The sequence below is a fragment of the Otolemur garnettii genome, unplaced genomic scaffold (assembly GCF_000181295.1).
Source record: "Otolemur garnettii isolate 467f Iridium unplaced genomic scaffold, OtoGar3 scaffold00121, whole genome shotgun sequence".
NCBI classification, from domain to species: domain Eukaryota; kingdom Metazoa; phylum Chordata; class Mammalia; order Primates; family Galagidae; genus Otolemur; species Otolemur garnettii.
Window position 1 is genome coordinate 6,258,903 of NW_003852516.1, and position 19,105 is coordinate 6,278,007.

Here is a 19,105-nt window from a genome sequence, read left to right on the forward strand (position 1 = left end):
TACTCAGACTGTGTGAATGAACAGAAATAGGGCGAGAGGAGCAGGACACCTATTAACTTCCTGTGGGGAAAATGAAAACAGATGGTATAAAAGAATTCTCTGAGACTGCACAGCATCTCTCCAAAAAGGCAAAAGGAGAAGAAACCCTGTCGGTTCATGTTTGGAAGAGTAGCTCCAAAGGGCTGAGCACTGGGCCACAGGGATTAGTGGTCGTTAATCACATGCCAGGCCAGGAACTCATTTAATCTTTACAGTGAGCTCTGTGAGATAGGGACGGTTTTCTTTCCCAGTTTATAGCTGAGGAAACAGGTACAGAAAGGGCAAACCACCTATCCAAGGCCAACCAGGGGAGCGGTGTTTGAATCTAGACAGTCAGGCTCCAAAGCCTACCCTCCTGATTCTCATAATTTAATCCTCTTATTTGTATGGGAGGTTCCCAAAATTGGTTGTGACCTTGAGTTGGGATGTCTCTGTTTTATGATGGTTGGTTGCTATAATTAACTACGTCTGATTGTCTCCGGGAGAACTAGTTTTCTTGCTGCATCTACAAATCAGAAGAGGATTGATCAAGACTGTCCTCTCCTAGGTCAGTGGTTCTCAACCTTACTAATTGCTGCGTTGTTACAAATGGAAAAAAGGGTCTCAAACCACAGGTTGAGAATTGCTGTCCTAGGTCCTTTCTAAGTCTTTCAGAGTTCAGGGTGCAGAAATGAGGTTTTCTCCACTGTAGGGGCAGAGAGGTCCCCACCCTAGTCAATTTGTAGGTTTTGTCCTAGGAGTTTTGCTTAGTGGTGGGAGTTTCAGTACCATGGTCCATTCACAAATATAAAAGCAAAACCAAGAATATGTTATTTTAGGAAGTGGCCTAGTCACTAGGAAATACTATTAAAATTTTTTAATACCAAGACGTAGGGTGGTTAATGAGGGGTGAAATTAGGCTTCTCTATCATAGCCAAGATGATTCTGTTACAACACTTAGCTTGTTACAGATACTTTCTGAGGAGAAATAACACAGTTTTGAAAATAATAAGCCTGTGGAAACTTTAAAGCGGATAAAATCTTATTTTGTTTTATGGAACATGTAGTTTAGAAACAAAATTATGCAGATTTTTTTTTTTTTCATTCAAGAGGTAAAAAGGGTACAAGATAACCAGTAAACTAAGGCTTCCTGGAAACTTAAATTAAGCAGTGGAGCAAGGAATTGTACCTGGACTCATAGTCTAGTGTTAGCCTGAATGGCACTGTGGCCTCATTAAACAGAGAGCCCTTGGAAAGGGGGTCTTTTTCTTGAAGTGTATGATAGCTATTTTGCCAATGGAAAGGGGACACATACTTTCAGATGACTCTGATTTAGGCAAGGAGGACAATGAGTATTAAATCAGATTGTTCTAAGGTAAACCCAGGGCAAGCACTTGGAGGGTAGTTGGATTAAGAAAAAAAACAAGATGTAATTGGTCTGATACATTTTCTCAATGGGCAATGACCCAGCAGCACAGGCTGTTGTATTAACAGTCCTGATGTTTCTGCAAGCAATGCCCTTATTTAGGAAAAGTATGAAATACGGTTTACATCTGAGGGATTCTTTCCCTCACTTGTTCATTCTCTGTTGGAACGCACATCTACCTAAGTTTCAGCTCAATGGAAACTGAACAACCACCTCTATTATTATCTGAGAACAATGTGGTCTTTGTAAAATAAAAAACCCCACATAACTGTAATGTCCTCATACACGCATGCCCAATTGAGAATTAGAAAATTGATTTCTATTATAGGTTCTACCAATAGTATACTAGAAGTTTAAGGAGATTAATTTATTTTTCTGGATCTTAATTTTTCCACCTGTGTTGGGGAGGCTGTTGCCGTTTTGGATGAGACAGTTCTATTGTATGGACTGTGCTGTTCCTTGTAGAACTTACTGTCCTTGCCTCCTGCCCCCCTGAATGCCAGTATGGCTCCCAGTCTCACAATAGCTTCAGAGCATTTTCACACATTTCCAGATAACCATAAGGAAGGGGGGTAAGGGGCAATGGACAGTACATAGTTAAGAACTACTAAGTTAGTTCAATATAAAAAGTACTAAAATTCTGTGGATTGTGCTTTATGTAGCTAACACTACTCCTTAGGATCAGAGAACCTAACCCAGTTCTCTACTGGCTTCCACCTCTTGAGATTTTAAGTCATAGATAATTTTGTCTTCTAAAAATGTTTGGGCTCTACAAGTTGTCTCTTATGACATAATGATATGTTAATAAATGGTAGGAAATATCTACTCGTTCATTTTTAACTTAACCTACACACTGTTGTCTCTGAGTGTGTCCTGTGCACTCCATTCTAATAGATTGCCCAGATATGGATGATCTGTATTTGACCCACTATCCAACTGAATGTAACAATTATGTTTACCTACTCCCTGGGAAACTTTTGCATATACCCGGCCTAGCGTCTATTTATAATCTGTGTGTTTTATGTTGCCTGTAGAAGAGAAAGCTGAAAATACTCAATACTGTAAATATTTTGGTCCCTGTGAGACCTCTGAGTATCTCTAAAAATTTATATTTACCTCCTAGTTTCTGATAGATGTGACATGCCTGTCAGTAATTTTCAGAAAACAGTTTGTTTCTAAATTTTTTTTACTTATAAAAGGCAAAAAAGTCAGTTCTTTTGATTTCATTTTCTTTTATGCTTTTAAAAGATTGGTGGTCTCTAGGATATTATTTCCTTTCCTTGTTTCCAAAATGCTGTTTGAAAATAGAGGAATTTTATTCTTACCCCTCTTTAGAACGTGTCTTAAAATATAGTAGCATAGAGAAAAAGCACATCAAAACCACAGTGAGATGTGACTTCACACTAGAGTGGCTAATTTAAAAAGGGCAGACAATAACAAGTGTCTGGCAAGTACAGAAAAAAATTAGGTTGCATATATTGGTAGAGGATTGAAATAGTGTATCTGCTTTTAAAAAGTTTGGCAGTTCTTCAGAAAAGTTGTCATAGCTAACATGATCCAGCACTTGTACCCTTAGAGAATTGAAAACATGTTCACATAAAAACACAAGTTTCATTCCAGCCAGAAAGATGAAACATCCCAGTGCCCTTCAGCTGATGAAAGGATAAATAAAATGTGCTGTGTCCATACACTGGAATATTATTCAGCAATAAAGAGTTAACTGCTGCGTGCTACGTCGTGCATGAACCATGAAAACCGTATTCTAGGTAAAAGAAGCAATAACAAAAGGCCACATGTATGATTCCATTGATGTGAACTTCCAGAATACATAAGGAAATTAATAGAGACTGTAAGTAGTTTAATGGTTGGGTACGGGGCTTGGAGGAGAAGAGGGAGAATTGGGGAATGACTGCTAATGGATACAGAGCGTCTCTGTACGGTGATGAAGAGATTCGAAAGACAGAGTGGTGAGGGTTGTATTCTGTATTTATGCTAAAAATTACTGACTTGTTAAAGGGTGAATGTTACAGTCTTTGAATTATACCTCAAAGCTATTAAAAATATCTAAAATAGCATGTGATATTCTAGCAGCTTTTAAAATAAGAACGTTGAATTTCCAGTTAAATCAGTATTAAGTATAGGTTAAATAGAAAGTTAAGTTGTAAATAAAATAGACTTCGACATTTAGCAACTTAGCAAGAAAGGACTCAGATCCATTTTTGTGGTATTAAAAAGTAATCTTTTGAGTACATTAGAATAATGAAGCTGCCTCCAGCCTGTGAATATCTTGTCCCCGTCTTTCCCATATACTGTTATGACTAGAAATTTTTGAGTGCAACATGCACAAGAATAGGGAATAGGAATCATTCTATTAAGTGATTTATTGCCCTGTCCTGGACAACTGTAGGGGAGGTAACTGCTTGTTGGAGCACTGAGTTTATTGTGGAAGAAGGCAAGATATCGCTAAGAAATCCAAATAGTTCTTTACTAAAGCCCAACCAAATCATGATCTCAGTGAATTCAAATATAAATGCCTTGGGAACCCCCCACACCTCAGCAGAGCATATACAAGGTTGAACAATTAAGTTTACAACTGTGATCCTAGAAAAAAATGCTACATACCTCAGTGCTGAATAGCACTCTAGTCACGTTGTTCTGTAATGGCCATCAAAGCTGTCATCATATGAGATCTGACAATCAAGCTCATAAACTCATTCTAGAAAAAGTGCTTTGAAGTGCTCGGTAATTCTTGATAATTTGAAAGGAAATTACTTTGCTACACCATATCCCAGCCCCACTATACCATCTGATGTCTTAGGGTTTGCAGGATAAGCATTGCTACCTCCACAAAGAGAAAGACAAAAAGTTAGAATTTGGCTTCCTTGAGTTGATAAAAAGACCTGCAGTGGTTACCAGGTAGTTCAGCTACCACCTGATAGAACTTCAAATCTTAAAAGGATCTAACAGCAGATTATGAAACAGCCCTGGGTATTTACTGTGGGGTCTGTACCTGGGAAAACCTGAAGAGGCACATCCATGCTCCAAACCTCAGGATCTGGATTTTACAACCAGAAACCAAGATAAGGAGGGTGGTGTGGAAAAAGGGAAATGTTTAGTAAAGCAAGATCCAGGTACTGAGATTAATTACACTCCAAGGTCAGAGAGGGATTGGTGATAAATTTGACCTTGGCTTGAGAGTTTCATTGACCTCATCATAACGTCATAAAGGTTAGAAGATTTGTAAGGCCAGGGAGGAGCCCATCAGATTGTCACAGAGGAAAAATGGATTTTTGTACATTTAGATCTTAGTATACCGTGTGTAGTTCTGGTAACAATGATTTACATTCTCTATTAGGATGAGTTGTTAAAACCTTATAACTTCAGCAAAGATCATTTCTCCCCTTAAGCATAGACCCCTGACTGGACTGGGGTTTTACGATCCCCAGGCTCCTTCAAGCTGAAGAGGGTTTTCATTTGGAGTTAGGTATGGAGAAAGGGCAGTCAAAAATCTTACTAGAGTCATTTGGGACTAGAGTCAATTGAAGACCTAGAGTCTTTCAGCTTACTGGGTTGGATCTTATGAAACAGTTGCTACTTTTTTTTTTCCCCTCCAAATTTGCTTTATGTAATTGGGTAGATATAAATTAATAAACAGAAATTTAAACAAGATACATGTAACAATTTAACAGAACCTGGTAATCTAATTTCTTTTAAATTCATCTTGAAGTCTTTCCATCATGGGTTCATAAGGAAATTAACCAACATACAGTTGAATGTCAAATCTTTTTTGTTTTTTTTTGAAACAGCCTCAAGCTTTCCCCCTGGGTAGAGTACTATGGTGTCAAACCGCTCACAGCAATCTCCAGCTCCTGGGCTCAAGCGAGTCTCCACCTCCCAAGTAGCTGGGACCACAGGCGCCCTCCACAATGCTGGGTTATTTTTTGGTTGCAGCTGTCATTGTTGTTTGGCAGGCCTGGGCTGGATTCAAACCCACCACCTTAGGTGTATGTGGCTGGCGCCTTGGCCACTTGAGCCACAGGTGCCAAGCCTGAATGTGTCAAATCTTTACAAAGCGCTATGACATACTAAATTCCTTCACAATGCAATTATGATGAACTCTCAGGATACTTAAATTTTGCATGTAGAAAAGGGTTAGAGTCAGGTATCCAACTCAATATAAAATAATGAGGAGAAACACTTGTGATTTCTTTGTTAGGATGAGACTGCTTCTCCTTTTGCTAATGAATGGCTTTTAGCTGTAATATTACTGACCTGAACAAGTCACCACTGAGTACGTAAGGAAAAATAAACACATGCTAAATGGATGAAACATTACTACTACATCTTTGCTAAATCATCTCTACCTCTAAACAGGTCAGAAGCTTAGAGATTTAAAGTGTTCTTACAGTAACTGCAAGAAAAAAAGGACAAAGGAGAAATTCCTTCTTTTTTAGATCATGACTATGAAGTCATGTGGTTATACAAATTCTGCATTTGTGTGCAAAGCATGAAACACATTGATCTTTATTCTCACCGCTTAGTCTTGTCAGTAAGCTGTAACCTTAGCACTACAGTAACGAGATATGCAATATCCTTTTGCTGTGGTCAAGACAAGAGGGAAGGAAGTCACAGGGAAGATAAAAAACCAAAATTGTTAGAACTGGGAAGTTACTTCCTTAAGTTTCACCATGGTGCCACTTTCGTTTTTTACATAAACATGGTGGCATAATTCAAGCTCGATAAATCAGAATTCTTAATATTTAAAATTTACCTTGACTTTCAATTATCACCATATTAACATCCAAAATAATTAAACACATATAGGAAAGGGTAATCTTTAAACTCCACTTTACTAGAATTTCTTGACACATTAACTTATTTTTTATAGAAAAGGGATAGTGCATCTATCTCAGTTTGCTTACAAGCTGAGAGATCGCTTCGAATTCTGCATTTCTTAACTGCAAACGGAATGTAGCCCTTATACAGGTTATAAATAAACTGGTTTTCAAGCATAGAGCCAGCCCCAACAATAATAGTACACTATTTAAAAAGACCCAAGGCAATGAATTCCATTTCCGATGGAAAAAAAGAACTGTGCAAACAAGCTTAAAACTACTTTTTTGTGTGCCAGTGTTATAAAATGTATCTTTTAATAAAACCTCAACCCAAATGCCAGCAACTTCAGAAAAGAATTTGGATGGGGGGAAGAAAAAGTTATTTCATTTAGGAAAAATAACCACTATCTTTTCCTAATCTTCGACATACGCAATTTAAATATATACGCAGCTATAACACTTTACACAGTTCCTATGTACTGGAGCAATAACAAAATCTAAATATAATTATATTTTTAAACACTGGGTCAAGGCTTTACATAAAAATACCATCCTACTTTTCCCACTAAGTTTCTAAAATAACGCATACTTTCCCCCCAAAATCTGTAGCCATCCAGGAATTTTTAGGAAACTTCTATGCATGATCTTAATTCCTAATCCCTGGTTCTTTGGGCTCAATGACAAAAGATCAAAATCACCCAAAAATGATGGTTCACTTGAAGTCAGACGAGGGACCCTGGCTCAGTTAGTCTCATAGGATGAAAGCAGTGCTGTTCACCTGGCTCCATGCAGGAGGGGCACGTGAAGGATCTCATCAACCAGTCATCTGTACAGTCCAGGTGATAGACATGTATGCCCACAGAAATGGAACTGGGTCCCCATAAACAAAGTCCATCATACAGATCACACACTGCAGATCCATCTTTTCCAGGGTCATCAACTCCCTTCGGCAGATGCTGGATAAGGCCTGTTCTTTGAGCTATCCTAATTTGTTCTTCAGTCAGCTGGGTTGCTAGGCAAGTCTGAGTAGGTGTTGGATGATAGACTGCAACTGGCGCTTGTTACTGATATGGCGGCAGTGGCGGCTCCTTATCCCGCTCTTCCCCTCGCCAAAGCTAGCTGATCAGACTGATACTCCTGAAGCAGAGAAATGTCATCCGAGGTGGGGGATTTCAGACAGTTCCCTATCTTCTGGGGCTGGAGTGTGTGATCTGTGCACTGTTCTGTCTGCTCCGAAACTGTTGCTACTTTATATTTTTATCCTACCAGGGAAAAAAGCAGTTTCATCTAGTTCAGTGCATATGCCTCAGATCCAGTGGATCACTAGATCAGAAAAAGGCTGTGTATGAAACTGAAAATTCTGAGAGAAAATTTCTTAAGGAAAGGACTTGTGACTGTCTCCCAAAGGACAGCAGGGATGATTGACAGTGCAGTGAGTTGTAGGGGTAGCATCCTGCTTGTACCTCCTTATGGTTTGTCCTGATGGGAAAATGTTCATAAAAATTTGAATTTGCCCATGTTGAAACATTACATATTATTTATTACAAAGGCTTTCTATGCCCAGGATTCACTAAAAGGCCAGGCATTGAGTGCAACTCAGCTTCAAGAATGTTTCCTCCCTACAGTTCTGGATTTAAACAGACATGACTCTTATAGCAGTGTTTATTATATCAATTTTCATTTCTTTAACCTCTTTTTTAAAAAATTTTGACATTTCATTTAAAAATTAGGCTGGGCACAGTAGCTCACACCTGTAATCCTAGCACTCTTGGAGGCCTAGGTGGGTGGATTGTGTGAGCTCACAGGTTCGAGACCAGTCTAAGCCAGAGCAAGACCCATCTCTAAAAATAGGTGGGTGTTGTGGTGGGTGTCTGTAGTCCCAGCTATGTGGGAGGCTGAGGTAAGAGAATTGCTTAAGCCCAAGAGTTTGAGATTGCTATGAGTTATGATACCATGACACTCTACCAAGGGTGACAAAGTGAGATTCTGTCTCAAAAAAATAATAAATTTTTAAAAATTCAATAAATAATGTTAGTAACTTTTGATTACTTGAGCTTCCCTCAAGAGGTTCAGTATCTCAGGAAGTCACAGCCAGTGACTTAAAAGTCTGGAGACTTGGGTGGTGCCTGTGGCTCAGTGAGTAGGGCGCCAGCCCCATATACCAAGGGTGGCAAGTTCAAGCCTAGCCCTGGCCAAACTGCAACAACAACAAACAACAACAAAAATAGCCGGGCATTGTGGCGGGTGCCTGTAGTCCCAGCTACTCAGGAGGCTGAGGCAAGAGAATCCCCTAAGCCCAGGAGTTGGAGGTTGCTGTGAGCTGTGTGATGCCATGGCACTCTACCATGGGCAATAAAGTGAAACTGTCTCTATTAAAAAAAAAAAAAATGTCTGGAGACTTTTAAGAAGAGTTAAAAGTCTGTGTCTTGGCTCTGTGCCCATAGCTCAGTGGTTAGGGCACCAGCCACATACTAGGATTGGCAGGTTTGAACTTGGCCCGGGCCTGCTAAACAACAATGACAAAATAGCTGGGTGCTGTGGCGGGCGCCTGTAGTCTCAGCTACTCGGGAGGCTGAGGCAAGAGGATCGCTTAAACCCCAGGAGTTTAGGGCTGCTGTGAGCTGTGATACCATGACACTCTACTGAGGACGACATAGCGAAACTCTGTCTCAAGAAAAAAAAGTCTGTCTTCAGCTTTTTAGTCAATATTCATAACACTTATTATTCATGAATGGTAAATAGAAATGGATTGGTGAGTCAACATTAACTCTTAAAATGGTAAAACAGTTTTACTTGCTTTGACAAGAATGGAAGACTCCAGATTAAACATACAAGAAGCAATAAATGAATCTAACTATTTCAAATGGATGACCCAACTACATTGAAGATAGGAGGAGTGGGGAAAACAACCCGATTAATTATCGAATGTGCATATCGGTTATACATCTTAAGGCTGATGACAAAAACTATAAATACTGAGTCAGTAAGTTTGGTTTTTATAATGGTATTGGTTAGCAATTCTGAAACTGCTTACTGCACATTCTTGTACTGAGCAAACAAAATGTATGATGGGTAAAAAGAGCCAAGATTCTCACCATCACAGGAAGGTATGTGAATATGCAAAGGAGAAGGCTAGAATTAACCCAGTGGTGTCAGATTGGAATTGGAGATGGCAGAATGAATTTTAAATATCCACATATATTTGAAATATATCTAAATGATGTAGAGAAATAAAGATAAATGTGAGAGCACATGTGTACACAATTCTGGGACAATTTGAATGCAGAAAATAATAGTAATCCATAGAATAAAATATAACATAAATGTGAAATTCAGTTCTGATGTAAATGAATAATTAACAAACAGAACAGAAGGAAAAGCTTTCTTTCCATCGAGTAGAAAACCCATATACAGTATATAAAAGGAATGATTAATGAGATTGCCAAGATACCATCTGGCAACCATGATAGCAATGATTCCTTAGGGTAAGAATCATTACATTGATGTTAAAACTAGTAGATTTGAAAATCCCTTTCCACAAGACCTTAGTTAAAATGTGTAAACATAGTAACCTATGGTAGAGAAATTTGGTTAAGTGATCAGAGTTAATATCACTCGTAACAGGACACAAAGGACATATGCCTCCTGATGTGACGAACTGGGCAGGACACACATCTCATCTCTGATATTCCTGCCTAAAATGTATAACTTGAATCTAAACACAAAAAAGTAGATAAACCCAAGTTGAGGGCCATTCTAAAAAATAGTACTCCCTGAAAATGGCAAGGTTGCGGAAAATAAAGACTGAAGAATTCTGTTAGATTAAAGGAGACTCAAAGAGATGACAAGTAAATGCTATGTGTGATTGTGGATTAAATCCTCAAGTAGGAAAACAAGAGATGTCTTTGTTTTTAAGAAATCAAACTAAGGTATAATGTAAAGGGACATTCATGCTTGTACCTTATAATCAGTACAAGGTAAAAATGGTGTGTATGGATGTGTATATAAGGGGAGGGGGAGAGAAAGAGAATGCGGATATAGTAAAATGCTAACATCTGGTGATCTGGACGAGGAGTGTACAGGAATTCTTTGTATTACATTTGCAGTTTGTCTATAAAGACTGGAGGCCAGGAGTTCAAGATAACCCGGGCAGTGTAGTGAGAGTGTGTCTCTATACAAAATTAAAAACTAACCAGGCCTGGTGAAGCATATGTGTAATCCAAGCTGTTAATGGAGGCTGAGGGAAGTGGATCCCTTGAGCTCGGGAGTTGGAGGCTGCAGTAAGCTGTGATTGTGTCACTAATCTCCAGCCTGGGTGGACCCTGTCTCAAACAGAGTAAACAGAAAACACCAATACAGCTGGTTGAGAGCTGTGTGCCAGGCTATCTACTGTTGGCTCTACTCTGCTTCCTAGCCCTCCATAGGAACATTCTTATTCTACCTCATTCCCTCATTATTTTGTTAACTCTGTTGCATTTTAGAAATTACACATTTGTAAAAATTTTAAATGATGGCTCGGTGCCTGTGTCTCAAGCAGCTAAGCCCAGACACATACACCTGAGCTGGCGAGTTCAAATCCAGTCTGGGCCCACCAAACAATGATGGCTGCAACCAAAAAAAGTAGCTGGGCGTTGTGGCGGGTCCTGTAGTCCCAGCTACTTGGGAGGAGGAGGCAGGAGAATCGCTTGAGCCCAGGAGTTGGAGGTTGCTGTAAGCTGTGATACTACAGCACTCTACTCAAGGTGACAGCTTGAGGCTCGTGTCTCTGGGGGGGAAAAAAAATTCAAATGATAAAAAAATCTGCCCCCAGCTCCCACTGTTAAGTGCTATAAACAGGCTGGTTGTCTCGAGAACAATTCTGGACCGCAACTGACTTCTCTCCCGTCTATGTCCACGCTACTAAACAAACACTGTTGAGCATCTTTTTTTTTTTTTTTTAACCTAATCTAGACATGGATGTCTTTCTCAGTATATATGTATAGCTCTGCCTCATTCTTTCCAGTTTTTTCTCTAAATGGATGATTCCATTGTCCCTGAATTCATTGTCCAAGACTGATAAACTGGGATAGCTGTTAGCTGACAGCATTATTCTGGTTTGGTTTGGTTTGGTTTTTTCTTTTTTCTTTTTTTGTTTAACCAAATAAGACTCTGTCAGGCATCAGGGTGCCCTGAGGACTCAGGGACAGGAGTGTGGAGACCTTTTCTCTAGTGAGAGGCTTTTAAGGTGACTCATCTCTATCTACTTCCATTTTCTCTGAATACTCAAAGGTGAAATCCCCAGAAGAGAAAACGTGTTTGGTCACTTAGAGCGGCATCTGTCCCTCAAACAGTCAGCTGTGGCCAGAGGAACAAGGACACAGAACTCTGTGCAGACATTGGCCCCTGGGTGGTCTTCCCAAAGAATGACGCCGTATTCTGTCTTCTCTTCCCAGGCTGCTCTAATTGATTCGTGTCTGGTCTGTTCCAGTCTCTTCATTAAGTCCATCTTAGCTACCTCTGTGATTCTCAAAAGTAGTCCCTACACTGGCAGCATGACCTGGGAACTTGTTAGCAAATGCAGAATATTAGGTCCCATCCTAGACTCACCGAGTCAAACAGTGGAGGTGGGCCCAGCACTCAGTTTATAGCAAATCCATTGGTTACTTTTGATACACACGAACATTTTAGAATCACAGCTCTACAGCATAAATCTGATCATATTATTCCCCCATTTTATTGCATTTACTTTGTTTTTATCTCTTTGAGACAGTGTCTTACCCTGTTGCCCTGGGTAGAGTGGCAGCGTGGCTCACAGCAATCTCAGTATCTTGGGCTCAAGCGATTCTCTTGCCTCACCCTCCCAAGTAGCTGGGCTTACAGTTACCTACCTGTCATGATGCCTAGCTAGTTCTATTATTTTGGAGAGATGGGGTCTCACTTTTGCTCAGGCAAGTCTCAGAACACCTGGGCTCAGACATTCCATCCTCCTTGGCCTCCTAGAGTGCTAGGATTACTGGCGTGCGCCACCTCAACCAGCTTACTCCCCCCATTTTATAAACTTAATGTCTCAGCCATGCGTACCCTTCCGAGTCCTCTCTCTGGCATAAAAGGTCTTTTGTGAGCTCACCTCAGGCTGCTTGTACAGCTATCCCCATCATACACACACCCTTTCTGCATCCTGTCACATAGAAATTTGCTGATCCCTTTCCCGGACTGTGTGAATTGTTTTTCCACCGCCTCCTTTGGGATGCCTCCCCCCAACCCCCCATGTACCTTCTACTTTACCTGAAACTGCCTTGGACTCTTTTAAGTATACTGGACTAACATAGATACATTACTTGTTGACAGTGTCTTCTTATCTTCCAGAATTCGCCCTGGGTAGAGAATTCATCCTCTAGATCAGGTGTCCAACCTGTAGGCTGATTTTGTGAACTTTTTTTGTTTTACTATTGTGTTGGGTATCACAGAAAGTAAGCACAGGCTTTTTTTTTTCCCCCCTTGGTAATCACCTTTCCTTAGTGATTGCCTGTGTAGCCCGAGGCAACTCTCCATCTCCCAACGTATGGCAGAGGGAAAAAGGTTGGACACCTTCACTCTTCTAGCCCCAGTGGAACCAGGGTTGGTTGAGGCTCTAGCCATCAGACTGGGCTGTCAGTAACTGTTTATCCACAAATTGGCATGCTGTTAATTCAGAAATTGTCCCTTCTGGTCCATGTAAATAGGATACCATTTACATTGACAGGGAAAAGTTGAAAGGTTCTCTGTTTGCAATGAGAAGAAAGAGTTTTTGGTGAATTATAAGCAAGAGAGAGGAAAAGGTTGGTTTTTTAAAAGGTACAGGTTTCTTCTTCCACTTGGCTGTACCTTGTCCTGACAACATTTAATGTGAAGTTCCTGTAGCCAGAGAAGAATCTTATTAGACTTTAATTCAAAGCACAAGGAATTTTGTTTCCTGTCTCCTTCTCTCTTCCTCTTTTTCATCTTTCTCCTCTCTTTTTCTTTTTCTTTTTCTTCACTTCCCTGTTCTCCTTCCCCTGCCCCCATCTCTCCTCCTCCTGCTCCTCCTTGAACATTTAACCGTTTTTGGCTTGACTAATCCCTATGGATAGAAACTTAGCTGAGCAGGATATTGATTACCAAATATGGCATTGCTGCTAAAGACGCTGGAGGAATGTGGCTTGAATTCTGAGCCTCTGGCCTCTGAATAAGCTGCCAAACAAATTAGGTCATTTTAAGTTCTAAGCTTTTTTTCTTTTTTTTCTTTTTTTTAAAATAAGGATGCTGGAACTTTGATTTGGAACATGATGTTGATGTTATTTTAGCTCAAAGGGGAGGAGGGGTATGAAGAGGAGGACAGAGTGGGGGAGACTCAGTTCAGCATCGTTTAGGACTTGAACCACCAGCCCAGGTTGTGTAAGAGGCAAGTTCCTTGTGGAGCCTTGGTTGATTGTGGGACACCAGTGTGAGAGCTGAGGGATAGAGTTCAGGTGTGTAGTCGCATCATCTGAATGCAGAAACTACAGGGGGACTACTTGGAGTTCCAGGGTACTTTACTCCCATTTCCTATAGTGGCCTGGGCCACGGTACTCAAATTGTGAGCTCGGATTTAGCAAAGTGGCTTCTTTCCAGAAAAGTTGGTCAGGTTTAAGTGCCAGCAACACCATTATGTGTGTGGTACAAGCCCTTCCACAGCACACCGTTAAGTGACAGCCAGGCCAGGGACTGTGGTTGTATCCCAGAAAAGACCACAGCTCTTCCAGTCCATATTTGGAAATATTTATTCTTTTAGCTTTGTTAGGGTGAAATGTTAAGTAGAAACTGATAGAAAATGCTACTTGTGAACGGAGCTTTGTTTTTTTCCTTACGTATGTTTTTGGCAAGATAACATTTAGGTTTTCCAAAACACACATATACACACACGACCAGTTAAAGACAGTCATGTTTTATAAAACTGACATCCTTTTCACTTTTGTGTTGGTAGGTCTGTGAGAGGAATCTTCCTCTGCCTTGTTCGCTATTATCAGTTGGTTTCCCTTCTCAGAATGAATGAACGAGTCTCACACATTCCACCCACTCCAGGACTTCTCTGGGTCAGGGGGCTGTGGAGTTGATTGTCCCTCCCTAAGGCCATCCAGTCACAGGCTTTTCTTTGCATCCTTGAAGCTGAGCCTTTTTGAAGTTCAGCTTCATTTTATCCTGGTGCACTGAGCAAGAGTTTCCTACTTTTTGTGGAAATTGCTCTTATGTTTCTTCAAGCTAATTAAGAAGAAAAGAGGGCACTGGTGTCCTCACATATGCAACGTGGACATTCAGAATACACCATACAGACAAACATGGGACCTAAGTCTTTTTTGGATGCATATTCATGCACTATTTTGGGATTATTTATTTATTTTTTGAGACAAGTTCTTGCTGTGTTGCCCAGGCTGGTCTCAAATTCCTGGGCTCAAGCCTCAGCTTTCTGAGTATTCTTGAGTAGCTGGGAGTACAGGTGTGCCACTGTGCCAGGCTTGGAATTTTTTTTTTTTTGACACTATTGTTGGGGTCCATAATTTATGGCATTGGTCATAATTATAACGGTTCTTCCATGTTTAGTAATGAGGGCATTCTTGAAAAGAAAGCTTCCAAAATAGACTTGTCTCGTCTTGCCCTAATCTTATGTTTCATGGTATTCACGATTTGTTTTATTGGATGTAGTTTGTTTTAGGTAAACTGTAAAAATAAGGTCAAAGGTAACTGAAATTACTATTGCTTTGGCTGATAATCCTTTGCCTTTCCATGTGACTGGTAAGCCAGCTATAATCAAAACCAAGACTACATCAAGACATTTATATTTTATATAAAATTATAAACTAACTGGAATCCAATGATACTGGTTAGATATTGGAATCTTAAAGTAGTTTAATTCCTGTCTTCTGATTAACATGGAGTATCTATATTAATTTTATAAAGCTCTGCAGTTAGAAAGGGACCAGAATCCTTTTCTCCATTGAAGTCTTCTGTTCTGGAAGGAGAAAAATAAGTAAAAGCATTGAAGAATTACATTTCTTAAAATCAGAGTCAGAGTCCAGGCTTCTTGAGATATTATTAGGTGTCACACTTCAGTATTACCTGGGTCTTCCCATTAATTCTTTTATTCTCACTGATAACCATTAATCCTCGTTTTTACCTGTGCTGGGAATTTGCTGATGTAAGTTTTAAAACTTGAGCTGGAGAACTTTCTGTGCAGTAAGAGGGATGGTTGAAAATTCATGTAACTAAACTTCTAAATTAAGTAAACCAAATCTTCCCGACTTCTTGACATGTTGTGTTGTGGGTTTTCGTATATTCTATGTAAGCGGTGAGGATGAGAGCTCTTGGTGACCTTTTTTCCTCCCCGATAGGCCAGTTCAGTGGTGTGTTTATTTTGTCACCATTCCGGTTTGACTCTAAGGAAATGAAAACATCTTCCATTTGTTCTTTATTTCCAAAGGGCATCCGCTTCGATCCTGAAATTCCGCAAACACTACGACTAGAGTTTGCTAAGGCAAACACGAAGATGGCCAAGAACAAACTAGTAGGGACTCCAAACCCCAGCACTCCTCTGCCCAACACTGTACCTCAGTTCATTGCCAGAGAGCCATGTAAGTTGATCTCCTTTTCATTTTGGGGGGGGAGAGAGGGGGAAGCAAACAAACCAGGAATTGTTCATGCATTGCATATGAGATTATTCCATGGGACATAGCGCTGCTTGACTCTTATTTTCCATTTCTGTGAAGACGATGCATATTCTTGCTGTCTCAACTCCAAAATTGGTGACTGGCTGTCCCAAAAGATAGTTCAGCTTGAGCCAAGATGTCCAACCTTTTGGCTTCTCCGTGCCATGTTAAAGAAAGAAGTATTGTTTGGGGCCACATATTAACTGTACAAGTTCTAATGAAAACTGGTAGCAAATAAAATGTTCCATGCATAATCTCTATGATATCCGCTACACAAATAAGCAAAAACGTCCTCATATAATCACCGTGTGGCCCGTGGGCCACGTGTTGAACAACCCTGGAACCTCTTGTGCTATATAGATTTCCTTGATGTGGTATTGACTGTTGTGTGCCCCTACATGCCTTGGGGTATAAACCCTTCTTTTTTCCCCTGTTCTTGGCAAAAGAGCCAGTTGCTAGCACTCACTTTACTCCATTTGTTGAAGAACATCGGTTCTGTGACTTGGGAAAAATGGCACATTGAAAGTGAAAAAAGCAGGGCGGTGCTTGTAGCTCAGTCGGCAAGGGCACCAGGGTGGCAGGTTCAAACCTCGCCTGGGTCTGCTGAGCAGCTGCGACCAAAAAAATAAAAATAGCCCGGCGTTGTGGCAGGCGTCCGTAGTCTCAGCTGCTTGGGAGGCTAAGGCAAGAGGATGGCTTAAACCCAAGAGTTGGAGGTTGCTGTGAGCTGCGATGCCACAGCTTGAGACCCTGTCTCCAAAATAAATAAAATAAAGTGAAAGAAGCAGTCTTAGAAAGTTGGTTGTATTTTTGAGAACAGTTTTAACTCTAGGGAAGAGGTGAACACATACAAAGAATGTATATATTGGGACAATCAGTCAAAAACTAACAACAGTGAAGCTATAAGGAATTTGGGGGTAAAGATAGTGGCTAATTGGCATAACAAATCTTTTACCCAACATTAATGAGCTTATTCTGTTTTATGTCCAGACTACAATTTCTGCCTTTCATTGATTAATTTTCTTTCTCAAGCTCAGTCAGTGGCAGAAGTGAGGCATGAGACAGGCCTTAACTTTTCCTTTCATTGAAGAGCCACATGTGATTTAATATGGCAGGGCATTCAAGGAAGCCCAAGTGGCTTGCAGTTACTTGGAATACTTCTGTCCTGCCGTTTTTGATCTTCTTTCCAAACCACATGATTGTGATGTTCTCCCTGCTTTTCCTGACAATACACTTCAACTCTTCTTCTTTAAATTGAAGGACACGTGGGCTCCTTGTTACTTGAGGTCATGTGCGTGTCACATTCAATCGCATACTGTGGAAGTCACAGTTCTTCTGTGGCTCGGTCGCTCAGGAGGAAGCTGGAAACTTGTAGATGAGTGTTTCTCCTCCAACATATTCTAAATTAAATTTCTAAAAAGCCAGAAAGTCATAATAGAAAATAATTATTTTGATGTTCCATGTTCTAGGGAAACTTGTTGTTTGTTTGGGAAGGGAATCTAAACAGAAGTTTTGGCTTATAGTGCATTTGTAATACAGGAGTTTATAAGGACATACCTTACGTCATCCTTACACCATCTAGCTTAATGCTTTGTATATATTTTAACAAATATTTATCATAGTGGATAAATTGATATTTCAGTTTGGCTCTTTGTGCAATTATACAAGCATTTGTGTCCCTCTTTCTTTCTGAGATTTCTTCTCTGTCAGTAAAGGCATCAGAAAAGAGTACTTTAGGATGCCTGATTTCAGGAAGGTAAGTCTGCTTTTTTTTAGTGAATTTGCCACCCTCGAGTCTCAGAGTGCTTTGAAATGATTAATTCAGAGGGAAGTATAATGCTAGTGATTCTTAACTTTATCCTTTCAGTTCTTTGCCAAACGCTTTGCTTTTTAGGACCACAACTTTTTCTGAATCTGTTATACCAGCTCTTTGAAGTAGGTAGCCAGGGAGGTGATACATACACACTGTGATGTACAAAAACAACGGAAATGAGCGAACTTGGCATTCACAAGCCCCTGAATTGACAGGAGAGTGTAGAAGTAGAGCTTAGGGCTCTTCTCTGGCCAGCTTTGCTCATCTCCCTTCCTTGTGTACTGAATAGCTCAGAAGTGGCCAGATGGCTTCCATGGCACAGCCAAAACTTGCCTGGCTGCTCACAGCAAAACAAACTTGAAGCAAAAAAAGATACACAAATCAGCTGGCGTTCTTCTTTCTTCCTTTGTGACTCCACACCATTCTCTCGTTCCTTTTCTCTCCCCCCACCCAACTCCCTGCTCTCTTCTCTCCTTCCCATCTTTCCCGCTCCTTTCCTTTCTCTAATATAAAATAAACTTATACTTTTATATTCTAAGAACAATAAAAAATAAAAATCTGCCAAGCATGGTGGCTTGTGCCTGCAATCTCAGTGTTTTGGGAGGTTAAAGCAGAAGGATTACTTAAAACCAAGAGGTTAAGACCAACCTAGGCAACTTGGTGACACCTCATCTCTGTAATAAAAACAAAATTAGTCAAGATACGGTGGCGTGGGCCTGGCGTCCCAACTCCTTGGACTCTGAGACAAGAGGATTGCTCAAGCCCAGGAGTTCCAGGTTATAGTAAGCTATGAGAATAATTTGTTTGTGACACTGCACTTCAAATCCAAGCAGCCAGCAGCATATTCTTGAGAAAGTAATACTTAGCATGATTTCTCTTAATATAGCTCTTTTTTATGATACAAGGGCCGTAATGACACCAACTCCACTATGACTCAGGTCACCTTTATCATCTATTCTCATTCCCTCTGAGAACTTCCTTCACATACACAGAGTTATTGCTTTCCTCGTAACACACTGCAGACCATGAATACCGTGGTGGGGCTACACTGGTAAATCCAGTTGCGTAACCCGTAATTGGTGCTCAGGGTTGTCAGTTTAACCACCTAGACAGTGTGGACTATGATGGAGACAGAATTTGGGGATTGGAAAGGCCCTGAAGGCTTCTCTATTGTAGGCCACGGGGGGGGGGGGTTATTAATATTTTTTATCAATGTTTTATATGATAGTGACTGAAAAGCACTGGTATCGCTAGAGGAAGACTGTTCTGTGATTTTATTTATATTATAAATATATATTAATATATATTAAATACAAATTTATTATATATTTCTATA

General features: G+C 40.3%; 1 protein-coding gene and 1 pseudogene across 7 annotated transcripts in view; one reads left to right on the forward strand and one right to left on the reverse strand.

Annotated features, from left to right (window-relative positions):
• The window catches only part of RBPMS (RNA binding protein, mRNA processing factor), a 188,962-nt gene that overhangs the window by 103,147 nt on the left and 66,710 nt on the right, over positions 1-19,105 (forward strand). For all 6 annotated transcript variants that reach the window (XR_002775219.1, XM_023517812.1, XM_012810030.2 and 3 more), the window contains exon 5: positions 15,731-15,881. Coding sequence is in view for 5 of the 6 variants with exons in the window: in XM_023517812.1 (XP_023373580.1) it covers positions 15,731-15,881 (151 nt within the window). In the remaining variant the exon portion in view is untranslated. The remainder of the gene's footprint in view (positions 1-15,730; positions 15,882-19,105) is intronic.
• Positions 5,511-11,764, reverse strand: LOC111727744 (annotated as a pseudogene). Its single transcript, XR_002775216.1, has 2 exons — positions 11,608-11,764; positions 5,511-7,523 (listed from the first exon to the last, which is right to left on the reverse strand). The product of XR_002775216.1 is annotated as an RING finger protein 11 pseudogene (transcript).